At 42.5% G+C, this 12,014-nt stretch overlaps 1 protein-coding gene across 3 annotated transcripts in view; it reads left to right on the top strand.

Annotated features, from left to right (window-relative positions):
* Window positions 1–12,014, top strand: part of fancd2 (FA complementation group D2) — a 103,438-nt gene that overhangs the window by 18,965 nt on the left and 72,459 nt on the right. For 2 of the 3 annotated variants that reach the window (XM_060835367.1, XM_060835368.1), the window contains 4 exons: window positions 2,933–3,011; window positions 4,245–4,369; window positions 5,736–5,823; window positions 7,124–7,228. In XM_060835367.1, coding sequence (XP_060691350.1) covers window positions 2,933–3,011; window positions 4,245–4,369; window positions 5,736–5,823; window positions 7,124–7,228 — 397 coding nt within the window. Of the gene's footprint in view, window positions 1–2,932; window positions 3,012–3,614; window positions 3,678–4,244; window positions 4,370–5,735; window positions 5,824–7,123; window positions 7,229–12,014 lie in introns of those variants that run through there. The other variant, XM_060835370.1, reaches the window with a different exon arrangement.

The following is a 12,014-nucleotide window of genomic DNA, read 5'->3' as shown; positions in this document are numbered from 1 at the left end:
CTCACCTTGAACCTGTGCCCTGTTGTAGTAGACCTGGGAAAAAGTCTCTAACAATCCACTCTATCTATGCCTCACATACTTTTGTTCATCCCTCAACCTCCATCTTTTCAGTGAAAACACGGAGTTTATCCAACTTCTCCTTATAACTAAAGCCCTCCAGACCAGGCAACATCCTGGCAAATCTTATCTGCATTCTCTTCATTATTACTGAATCACTTCTGTAAAGACTGCAGTTTTTAACTTTCTGTATTTTTGATTGTGGATTGAAATGGGAATTCTTCTAAAAATCAAAGATTGCTAAAGGATTGGTACAAAGACCTTACACTCATTGAATGTGCCATTTACACAGTTCCTTGTTGAAGCAATAATTTAAATGTAATTCATCATCCAACAAAAGCTGAAGGTGTATACAAATGGAGATTCTGCTGGCCACACCTTGCTCATTGGTCTGTGGACTAGTGACCAGTCAACAATTACAAAGACCTGCCTGCCAACAACTATGTAATTGTTTCTTAGATAAATGAATAACTTAAACAAGATTGGGAGATGTCATAAGATCTCTACCATTTGAGTAGCTGTCTCTGCTCTCCTAAGTGAAAGCCATTTTAAAACTTAAAGAAAACCATTTTATTTTTCCTGCTGCAGTTGCTGTGAAATGTGAACTTTTAATTAATAAGTTAGAGACCTTTTATATGTATAAACCAGCTACCTTGGGTCACTTGCAAGGAAGTGAAAGCATCCAGGAAGACTGAAAAGCAGTGTTCTGATCAACTTAAGAATCCCCTCAGCAGATCCTGTGAAGAGAGAACACTGAACTAATTTTCCAGTTTTCCCTTCTTAATAATACCCATGTTCTTTTCTTGACTGTGTTAGTCTCTGTGTGTGCGTTTGTGTGTTTGTAAAGTGGAGTTAATAAAGAGGTTAGAGTTTTAACTAGTAGAGCTATGTGACAATCGTTCATGATTGTTTGCCTGTGACTGGAGACTATTCACTTGTAATAAATAGTAATTCTTGTTTAGTACAGAAACCTGATCTGTGATTTCTGTCAACCTGGGTCTGAAAGTTAGGTAAATTGGAGATCTTGCATGCTTTTATAAAATCTTTAACTGTTGTAATAACTCTGGAAATACCAGGGCTTGATTTCCAGTGTGGTATTTTATTATGGGGTGGAAGTTGCTCAATGGTTGGCATTGCTGCCTCACAGCATCAGGGACCCATGTTCAATTCCTTGGGGACTGTTTGGGTGGAGTTTGCACATTCTCCCTGTGTTTGTGAGAGTTTCCTCCTGGTGCTTTGGTTTTCTCCCACAGTTTCAAGATGTGCAGGTTAGGTGGATTGGCCATACTAAATTGTCCATAGTATCCAGAGAAGTGCAGGCTAGATTGATGAGCCATGGGAAATGCAAGGTTGCAGGTGGGGGTGGTCTGCATGGGATGCTCTTCAGAGGGTATGTGTAGACTCGATAGGCGAAATGGCTACTTCCATACTGTAGGGTTTCTATGGTTTAATGATTATCGTACTACTCTAGCATTATCTACCTTAAAGGAAAACTAATGATTCAACATTCTTCCCTTATGCTCACGATTATTATTCCTCCTTCCCTCAACCAGTATCAAAACAGATTGGAGTGTTATTCATTTAATGATTGCTTGTGGGACTTGTCAGTAACAGCAGTTCAAAATAGTAATAAATTGGATTTGAAATCCTTTGGTATATCTGTGTAATGCAATAACATTTGCCTGGGAATCTTTATTACAAAGTTGTCTAGTTTAAACAAAGACAGATACATCATCTCTTGAATGACAGTAGTAAAAATGGACTATTGGTTTTCAAAGTTCCATCATCTGATTTTCAGGAACTAAGATGCTTTGAAAAAGAAAAGACAACTGACTTAAAAGATGGTCATAATAATCATCTGACCACACAGGTTTGCCAGGCTCTGTGAAACCAGCATGAAATAAACAAAATCATCTGAACTGAAATTAACACATTTAATCAAATGTCCGAGGAGCTGGAGCACCCAGTCAGTCTCCCACTCATTTCCCATGTTGATTTGCATCAGTGTAATTTCACATTTTGGAGATATAGTATATTGCCTACAATTTTGGAGCTTAGAAACCAGAAGCTCAGACGTTCGAATAAACAAACTGTAGTTCAGGGAATTTATTTGGTAGAGCAGGGGCGATGATTAAGGGAATTTATTTGGTAGAGCAGGGGCGATGGATTTGTAATGAGAATAAACTGGAGAAAACTCTTTATCTTTTTTTCTCTCTAAACCTCTTAAGAAGGAAAAATGTCCAGTGATAGAATCAATTAAAATGAAACATCAGAACACTGAGGATTCAAAGGATTAACTGAAATACTTGCTACTCCTGAGGATACAAGACATCAGTTAACTAACCATGTTCTGTGGATAAAGCCTTTACACCTTCAGGTCTTTAAACTGTAGATCTCCTTTGTCAGCTTTTTGAACTGGACACCATCAACCTCTGTGTCTGTATATTTAATGTTGCATTTTATTATTTTTCTCTGAGTTAACAGATAATAAAATTATTCCTTTTTGTACTCAGTGTTGTAATTGGTTTCTTGTTGCTACTGGTGAACTAATTAACTACTTTTTTAATGGTGCTAAAAAGACTAAATTTTGTAAAGAATGTAAATAGTTATGGCCAACTGAGGAGCCGAATCACCCATCATTACTTGGTTGTAACACCTGTTAAATCTTAAAGGCATGTTTTCCAATGATCACACCATTTGGTTTTCTGAGGGAGGTTGTTAACCTGCATGATCTAACTATTTGATAATACCTCCTTGTGAGTTAATGCTAATTTTTATTAGTTATTGAACTGCTATCATAATCTCAACTCTTTGATACTTCTCTCCCCACACTTATGAAAATAGCTTTCCTTAAAGCAAATTTTCTCAATTTTAGTATTCCAGAGGATGGGATTAACATGCCACGACTCATCATCAGTCAATTTAAATGGTTGGACAGGATCATAGATAGCAAGGTAGGCTCAAAAATGTTATCTTTAAATCTGTCTTCTCACAGCGTCCTGAGTTAAGATGAGTGTTTATACAACTGTAACATTTTGTTTAATTTGTTAATTTGATTCTGACTAATTAATTTGCTGTTTGAGCATTTTTCCAGAGTCACCTTTAGAATCAGCAGAAAGGAAAATTGATTCCTTCTAGAGGTTAGCACTTGAGAGGAAATTCATTTGTATTTCCTTTTCACTGATGTCTCCCCTCTCTCTTTTTCTTCCCCACCCCCAAAAAGGTGCACTGCTTGGTGACCCTATATATAAAATCTTGAACTTTAATTGATCATTGACTATGATCAGTAACCAGATGGTTATTTGCCAAGGAATGTTTGAGTTATTAAATTGGCACAAGGCACTGGTTAGGCCATATTTGGAAAACTGTGTGTAATTTGGTACATATTATCATAGAAAAGAAATTGAGACTATAAAGTGTGTGTAATAAAGTGTGTGTAGTTTAGACTCATTTGAACAACTGGGACTACTTTCACTGCAGCAGGAAAAGAATAAGAGATTTTATGTTTTTGATATTATGAAGACTTTGCAGGGAAAATTTGAAATTCTGTTTTTTATATTAACATGCCATGACTCCTCATCAGTCAGTTTAAATGGTTGGACAGGATCATAGATAGCAAGGTAGGATATATTGATATTCTGTGACTCCTCAATTTGAAATTACCAGTAAGTGAATGAGATGAGGAGATATATGTATGCAGATATTAAGTAGCGTGGCTTTGTCACAGGGAAGTATCTTTAGAAAAGCACCAAAAAATGCAGGACTAAAGCAGAGAGTTTAGGGGACTGGGATTCTCATTTGCCTGCTCTTGCAATGGCCTCCTTCTGCACTGAAAATGTCTGTTTGGTCAGGAATTTTGTAATGATACTAGGTATTATTAGGACTTAATTTTGGAATAAAACCATCATCACAAAATGCACATCATTTGGAATTGATTGGAGAGTTACTGGAAGTTAATATTCTAATTTGTTGCTTATTCGAATCTTTGAAAAGGTAATTATCTTGTAATTATGCCTGTGAATTCTTTCTTGCATACTCTCTTGCTGTATCCTTTTATATAGTTACATTTGCTTACCTTATGGTTTGTAAATATGCAATATTTTCTACTTCATGTTTGTTTATGGAATTCAAGAATTGAATAGTACACTATGTGATCATTCCTCATTTCCCTCTGTGGTTTGTTCCAGGATTTGACTAGCAAGATTATGCAGCTCATTAATGTTGGTCCTCTTGAAATTCAGCGTGACATCATCACCAGTTTGCCAGAGATTTTGGAAGACGCTCAACACAATGAAATTGCCAAGGAGCTTAAGTAAGCGAGATATGGAATATGTGGTGCATGCTTTTTTTTTGCATATAGCTGAGAGTTAAACTCCTGAGTCTGAACTATACAGTCCCACTTGCTGTTCATATTAATCTAGTGAAGTCACATTTATGGTTGGTTCGTTGCCTCTGGCTTAAAGAGTTTGAGAATAATATCAACGTGGCTTGCACTCCTGACATTTAATAAAAGCTGGGCTTCACTGTATTCTCCCCACCTCACCCCGTCATGTTCAGATTGGCTTAGGCTACAGAAAGCATCCAACTCCAGTGGCAATATATCCCAACGAACATCAGTTGGGAAGAAAAAATGAAGTGACAAGCTACTTTTAAAAGTTTTTTCTATTAAAATGCTATAAAGTAAATTTTATATTCAGCTTGCAACATGAATTGTGACATATTTCTAGCTGTAAAAAGTACTGTCATGGTTGTGACTGTAATCATCATTTGGCTCGTACAACAGCTGAGCCTCGGAAGAGACTTGTAATGCTATCCAAGAAGCAGAAGTTGAAATATCCATGGGAAAAAATCTAAATCCTGAAGTACAGTTACTAGATTGGACAATTGGGGAAACAAATTTACACTTTCAAGTGTGAGCTTGTATTTTCCTTCTGCTATTTAGACTTTTTTTCTCAAAGAAAATTATTTTTCCACTCTTTAACGCCACCACAGTAGTACATATTGACCCACTGGTTAGTCAAGGCAATGTATACAAAAAGCCTTAGTGTAATCTCTGTCGATTGGCACAGCACAATTCTGCCAATTCAACTATTATTTTAAAGTTGCTGTTCCATCATAGAGTCATGTAGCATGGAAACAGAGACTTAATTCTAACCAGTCCATGCCAACCATAATCCCAAACTAAACTAGTCTCACCTGTCTCTCCTGGCCCATATCCCTCAAAACATTTTTTATTCACGTACTTAAAATATCTTTTAAAATACCTGCAAACACCGTTTCCTCTGGAAGTTCATTCCACACATGAACCACCTTCAGTGTACAAATTTGCCCGTCAAGTCTTTTTTTAAATCTCTCTCCTGCCACCTTAAAAATTTACCCTCTAGTCTTGATATCCCCCATCCTAAGGAAAAGACTATTACAATTAATTGTGTCTATACCCCTCATAGTTTTATGAACTTATATAATGTTGCCTGTCAACCTCCTGTGCTCCAGTGAAAAAAAGCCTATCCTGCCTCTCGTTAGAACATTGAAAGTGGTGTGTGTTATTACTATCAAATTTCTTTCTAGATCTCTTGAAATGCAAATTTGATTCCATTTATTGTATGATAATGTTCTTGGTTTTTTTGTGTTAATTCATATTCCACTCCGTTCTACATGATTTTTATTCTTTCTGACAGTTCCTTGTTGCAACAGAACACTCAGCTGACAGTGCCCATCCTGGATGCTCTCTCTAGCCTCAGTCTTCATGCTGAGCTATTGATAGAGGTGAGCTTCCCTCATCTAAAATTGTAGTATTTAAAGTATGAAACTCCCTCACTTTCTGTTCAGCTATAGAATGTGTAGATAGATAATTGAAAATTTTTTAAAATGGAATTTCTTGTATTACTACTTCTGTGTGCTACAGTAGAGAACAGAAAGCAAGGCACCAGGACAAATACATTTTAGTTAGGAGGCATTTTGAGACACTTTAATTTCCTGAGTGTCTTTGATTGTTGAGGGGAGACCAAAGTTAGTTATTGCGTTCATGCCACCTAGAAAAGTGCATTAGTAGTTCTGATCTGGAATGTTCTACCTGATGGAAGAAAATTCAGTGCGGTGGTAACTTTGAAGGCAAAGTCAGAAATTGCTGGAAAAACTCAGCAGGTATGCTAGCATCTGTGAGAGAAAGCAGAGTTAATGTCTGGTCCAGTGACCTGAATGGTGGCGTAGTGGTAATGTCACTGATGCCCGAGGTAATGTTTCTGGGCAAGGGTTCATACGTCACTAGATTGCTGGAGGACTTCAAATTCCATTGATAAATCAGGAATTGATAGCTAGTGTCAGTAATAGTGCCCATGAAACCATAATTGCTCGTTATAAAATACTCATTGTTGTTAACTAATGTTCTTTTAATGAAGAAAATCTGTCATTCTTACCTGGTCTGGCCTATTTGTGATTTAGCATGCAAAGTACTATGTTAATTCTTCATTGTCCACTGAAATGACTGAGTAAGCTGTTGATTTCACAGGCAATTAGCCAATAACAAATTCTGGCCTTGCCAGTGAAAACCCACATTACAACAAAACAGGAGGAATAATAGAATCTCCACAGTCCAGATCAGAACTACGGCACATCAAGTCTGCACCAACCCCCTGAAGAGCATCCCACCCTGACTCCCCTCAAAACCCTGCACCCCTCAGCATTTCCATGGCTGATCTGGGATTGTTACCTGGCTCTTTGTCCATGAGGGACATAGAGCTATACCCAATCTCGTCTCCATGTGGTATTTGCATATCTCCATCCAACATGGATGATTGGATTGAAGTCTGAAGAGATAATCCTGGATATAACCTGCAACAGGAAACCCATCTGTATAATTTACAACCATTTCATATGATGTGTTTGTACATTCAAAAATAAACATTTATAATATTACTGATATTTTGAACTTGATATATGGAGTTAAAATGACAAATTTAAGATATATTCTAATTGCATATTCTCATACAGAGCAGCCGTAGGATATTTTCACATTGGAAAAATATTTCAATTTCTGACTCATTTCTCTTTGTTTTAAAAACTGCAGGTGCGTCATTCTGTTATGTCAACCTTGTCTGCAGTGAAACTTGATGATCTCCCTGTAGTTGTCAAGTTCATTTTTCATGCCATCAGAATGGAAGATGCTATAGAGGTAAAGCACATGAGTATGCTTTTCTATTGGAAATTCACAGCCAAAATGAATTGTCAGCTGTTGTTAGAAGTAGTAACAGTCTGATGTATTAAGATTCTCTGAGACTTTGCTTGACCACACAGTTGTTTTGGTTTAACACTTCTGAAAGACTAAGCTCTGACAATGAACAATTCCTTCATGCCAACTGAGGTTACCAGGAAGAACTCTACTTCTCGAGCTCTCCTTTCACCTGAGGTGTAGTGACTCTCAGGTTAAACCATCACCAATTAACTCTCTCTATTGAGTGAACAGTCCTATGGTGCTCTGGCACTATGGTGACTTTACATTTACTAAAGTTTCAGTCTAGATTGTCAGTAGTGACATTGTTCCTGAGCCCTCCATCCCCCATCACGAAGGACTCAAAGCCCTCCGCTTCTTCCTTTCCCGCCGCACCAACCAGTACCCTTCCACTGACACCCTCCTTCGACTGACTGAACTGGTCCTCACCCTGAATAACTTCTCTTTTCAATCCTCCCACTTCCTCCAAACTAAAGGAGTTGCCATGGGCCCCAGCTATGCCTGCCTCTTCGTAGGATATGTGGAACAGTCCATCTTCCGCAACTACACTGGCACCACCCCCCACCTTTTCCTCCGCTACATCGATGACTGTATCGGCGCTGCCTCGTGCTCCCACGAGGAGGTTGAACAGTTCATCAACTTTACTAACACCTTCCATCCCGACCTGAAATTCACCTGGACTGTCTCAGATTCCTCCCTCCCCTTCCTAGACCTTTCCATTTCTATCTCGGGCGACCGACTCAACACAGACATCTATTATAAACCGACTGACTCCCACAGCTACCTGGACTACACCTCCTCCCACCCTGCCCCCTGTAAAAACGCCATCCCATATTCCCAATTCCTTCGTCTCCACCGCATCTGCTCCCAGGAGGACCAATTCCAACACCGCACAGCCCAGATGGCCTCCTTCTTCAAGGACCGCAGATTCCCCCCAGACGTGAACGACGATGCCCTCCACCGCATCTCCTCCACTTCCCGCTCCTCCGCCCTTGAGCCCCGCTCCTCCAACCGCCACCAAGACAGAACCTCACTGGTTCTCACCTACCACCCCACCAACCTGCGCATACAACGTATCATCCGCCGCCATTTCCGCCACCTCCAAACGGACCCCACCACCAAGGATATATTTCCCTCCCCTCCCCTATCAGCGTTCCGCAAGGACCACTCCCTTCGTGACTCCCTCGTCAGATCCACACCCCCCATCAACCCAACCTCCACCCCCGGCACCTTCCTCTGCAACCGCAGGAAATGTAAATCTTGCGCCCACACCTCCACACTGACTTCCCTCCAAGGCCCCAAGGGATCCTTCCATATCCGCCACAAGTTCACCTGTACCTCCACACACATCATCTATTGCATCCGCTGCACCCGATGTGGCCTCCTCTATATTGGTGAGACAGGCCGCTTACTTGCGGAACGCTTCAGAGAACACCTCCGGGCCGCCCGAACCAACCAACCCAATCACCCCGTGGCTCAACACTTTAACTCTCCCTCCCACTCCACCGAGGACATGCAGGTCCTTGGACTCCTCCACCGGCAGAACACAACAACACGACGGCTGGAGGAGGAGCGCCTCATCTTCCGCCTGGGAACCCTCCAACCACAAGGTATGAATTCAGATTTCTCCAGTTTCCTCATTTCCCCTCCCCCCACCTTGTCTCAGTCGGTTCCCTCAACTCAGCACCGCCCTCCTAACCTGCAATCTCCTTCCTGACCTCTCCGCCCCCACCCCACTCCGGCCTATCACCCTCACCTTGACCTCCTTCCACCTATCCCACCTCCATCGCCCCTCCCCCTAGTCCCTCCTCCCTACCTTTTATCTTAGCCTGCTTGGCTCTCTCTCTTATTCCTGATGAAGGGCTTATGCTCGAAACGTCGAATTCTCTATTCCTGAGATGCTGCCTGGCCTGCTGTGCTTTGACCAGCAACACATTTGCAGTTGTTCCTGAGCCACACTACTGAAATGAGACAATAATGCATTTGTCTAGAATTATATATATTCTTAATCATTCAAGTTCAGAAGTGTTATGACACCTCAGTAAAAACAATGACTGCAGATGCTGGAAACCAGATTCTAGATTAGAGTGGTGCTGAAAAAGCACAGCAGTTCAGGCAGCATCCGAGGAGCAGGAAAATCGACCTTTTGGGCAAAAGCCCTTCATCAGGAATAGAGGCAGAGTGCCTGCAGGGTGGAGAGATAAATGAGAGGAGGGGGGGTGTATGGGGAGAAAGTAGCATAAAGTACAATGCGTGGATGGGGGTGGGGATGGAGGTGATAGGTCAGGGAGAAGGGTGGAGTGGATAGGTAGAAAGGAAGATAGGCAGGTAGGACAAGTCATGGGGACAATGCTGAGCTGGAAGTTTGGAACTGGGGTAAAGTGGAGAGAAGGGGAAATGAGGAAGCTGGTGAAGTCCACATTGATGTCCTGGGATTGAAGTGTTCCGAGGCAGAAGATGAGGCGTTCCTCCTCCAGGCGTCGGGTGGTGAGGGAGCGGCGGTGAAGGAGGCCCAGGATCTCCATGTCCTCGGCTGAGTGGGAGAGGGAGTTGAAATGTTGGGCCACAGGGCGGTGTGGTTGATTGGTGTGGGTGTCCCAGAGATGTTCCCTAAAGCGCTCTGTGAGGAGGCGTCCAGTCTCCCCAATGTAGAGGCGACTGCGTTAGGAACAACGGATACAATAAATGATATTGGTGGATGTGCAGGTAAAACTTTGATGGATGTGTAAGGCTCCTTTGGGGCCTTGGATGGAGGTGAGGGAGGAGGTGTGGGCGCAGGTTTTGCAATTCCTGCGGTGGCAGGGGAAGGTGCCAGGATGGGAGGGTGCGTTGTAGGGGACGTGGACCTGACCAGGTAGTCACGGAGGGAATGGTCTTTGTGGAAGGCGGGAAGGGGTGGGGAGGGAAATATATCCCTGGTGGTGGGGTCCGTTTGGAGGTGGCGGAAATGTCGTCGGATGATTTGGTTTATGCGAAGGTTGGTAGGGTGGAAGGAGGGTACCGGGGGGTTCTGTCCTTGTTACAATTGGAGGGGTGGGGTCTGAGGGTGGAGGTGCGGTATGTGGACGAGATGCATTGGAGGGCATCTTTAACCACATGGGAACGGAAATTGCGGTCTCTAAAGAAGGAGGCCATCTGGTGTGTTCTATGGTGGAACAGGTCCTCCTGGGAGCAGATATGGCGGAGGCGGAGAAATTGGGAATAAGGGATGGCAATTAACCGAAACAAGGACAGAACCCCCCTGGTGCTAACTTCCATCCTACCAACCTTCACATAAACCAAATCATCCAACGACATTTCCGCCACCTGCAAACGGACCGCACCCCTTTCCGCCCTCCGTGACTACCTGGTCAGGTCCATGTCACCCAACAGCCCCCCCTCCCATCCTGGCACCTTCCCCTGTCACCGCAGGAATTGCAAATCCTGTACCCACACCTCCTACCTCCCCTCCATTCAAGGCCCCAAAGGAGCCTTCCACATCCATCCAAAGTTTACCTGCACATCCACCAATATCATTTATTGTATCTGTTGCTCCCGATGCGGTCTCCTCTACATTGGGGATACTGGATGCCTCCTTACAGAGCGCTTTAGGGAACATCTACGGGACACCCGCACCAATCAACCACACCGCCCTGTGGCCCAACATTTCAACTCCCCCTCCCACTCAGTCGAGGACATGGAGGTCCTGGGCCTCCTTCACCGTCGCTCCCTCACCACTCGAAGCCTGGAAGAAGAACGCCTCATCTTCCACCTCGGAACAGTTCAACCCCATGGCATCAATGTGAACTTCACCAGTTTCCTCATTTTCCCCTTTCCACCTCACCTTACCCCAGTTCCAAGCTTCCAGCTCAGCACTGTCCCCATGACTTGTCCCACCTGCCTATCTTCCTTTCCACCTATCCACTCAACCCTCCTCCCTGACTTATGACACCTCTCCAGGACAGGTGGGGTTTGAATGGGGACTTCTGGGTCAGAGGGAGGTATAGTAGCACTGCACATAAGAAACCCATTCCTGATTAAAATAATTATATCAGCCTGCTCAGAAACATTATGGTGAACCTGTGGGGCTAGTTGGACTTGAGAATTATACAGTAGATGTAATAACATCTCTGAACAGGTTGATAAGAAAAATAGGTTTAAACATTAAGCTGCTCTGGTTCTAATTTTCTGTAAATTGTTGCTAGTTTCAGAAATCTGCTTCTGACCCAATAAACACATGGAATCGTACTTAAAGTAACTGATAGCCTGACATCCCAAATTAGGCAGCGTGACCTGAATGGATGCTGACAGCCATGGACTTCCATATTAGGCCAGGTTTATTCTTGATCATAGTTTACAGTGATGTGCATTTCCTTCTGCAGGAAATTCTCCTACTCTTACCACCTGCAATGAGCATAGCTAATTTCATAGCTAAAATGTTTCATAGTGTGACTCGAAGGAGTTGGTTGCTGATGTAAAATCCGGGAAAATCCAAAATCCAGCATGGTCTTAGTCCTTTGGAGGCTAGATTTTGGACCTCATATGTACTGTAAAAGTAAAGAGGAAGCTGAAAGGATTCTTCTTGGTCCAGAGTAGACACACAGCCACTGTGTCAAGAGCCCCATTCCAAATCGATATTACAAAATAAATTATATTAGGACAGTGATTCTTCAAAGAAGTTTTGGCTGCATCAGCCCATAGAACTAACTGTCACAATTATTCTTTTGTTAAAATTGTTGAAGATTTTATT

The sequence above is a fragment of the Hemiscyllium ocellatum genome, chromosome 14, assembly GCF_020745735.1.
Source record: "Hemiscyllium ocellatum isolate sHemOce1 chromosome 14, sHemOce1.pat.X.cur, whole genome shotgun sequence".
Lineage (NCBI taxonomy): Eukaryota > Metazoa > Chordata > Chondrichthyes > Orectolobiformes > Hemiscylliidae > Hemiscyllium > Hemiscyllium ocellatum.
Note: the sequence above shows the minus strand (reverse complement) of the source record. Positions and strands in the feature narration are given on the sequence as shown.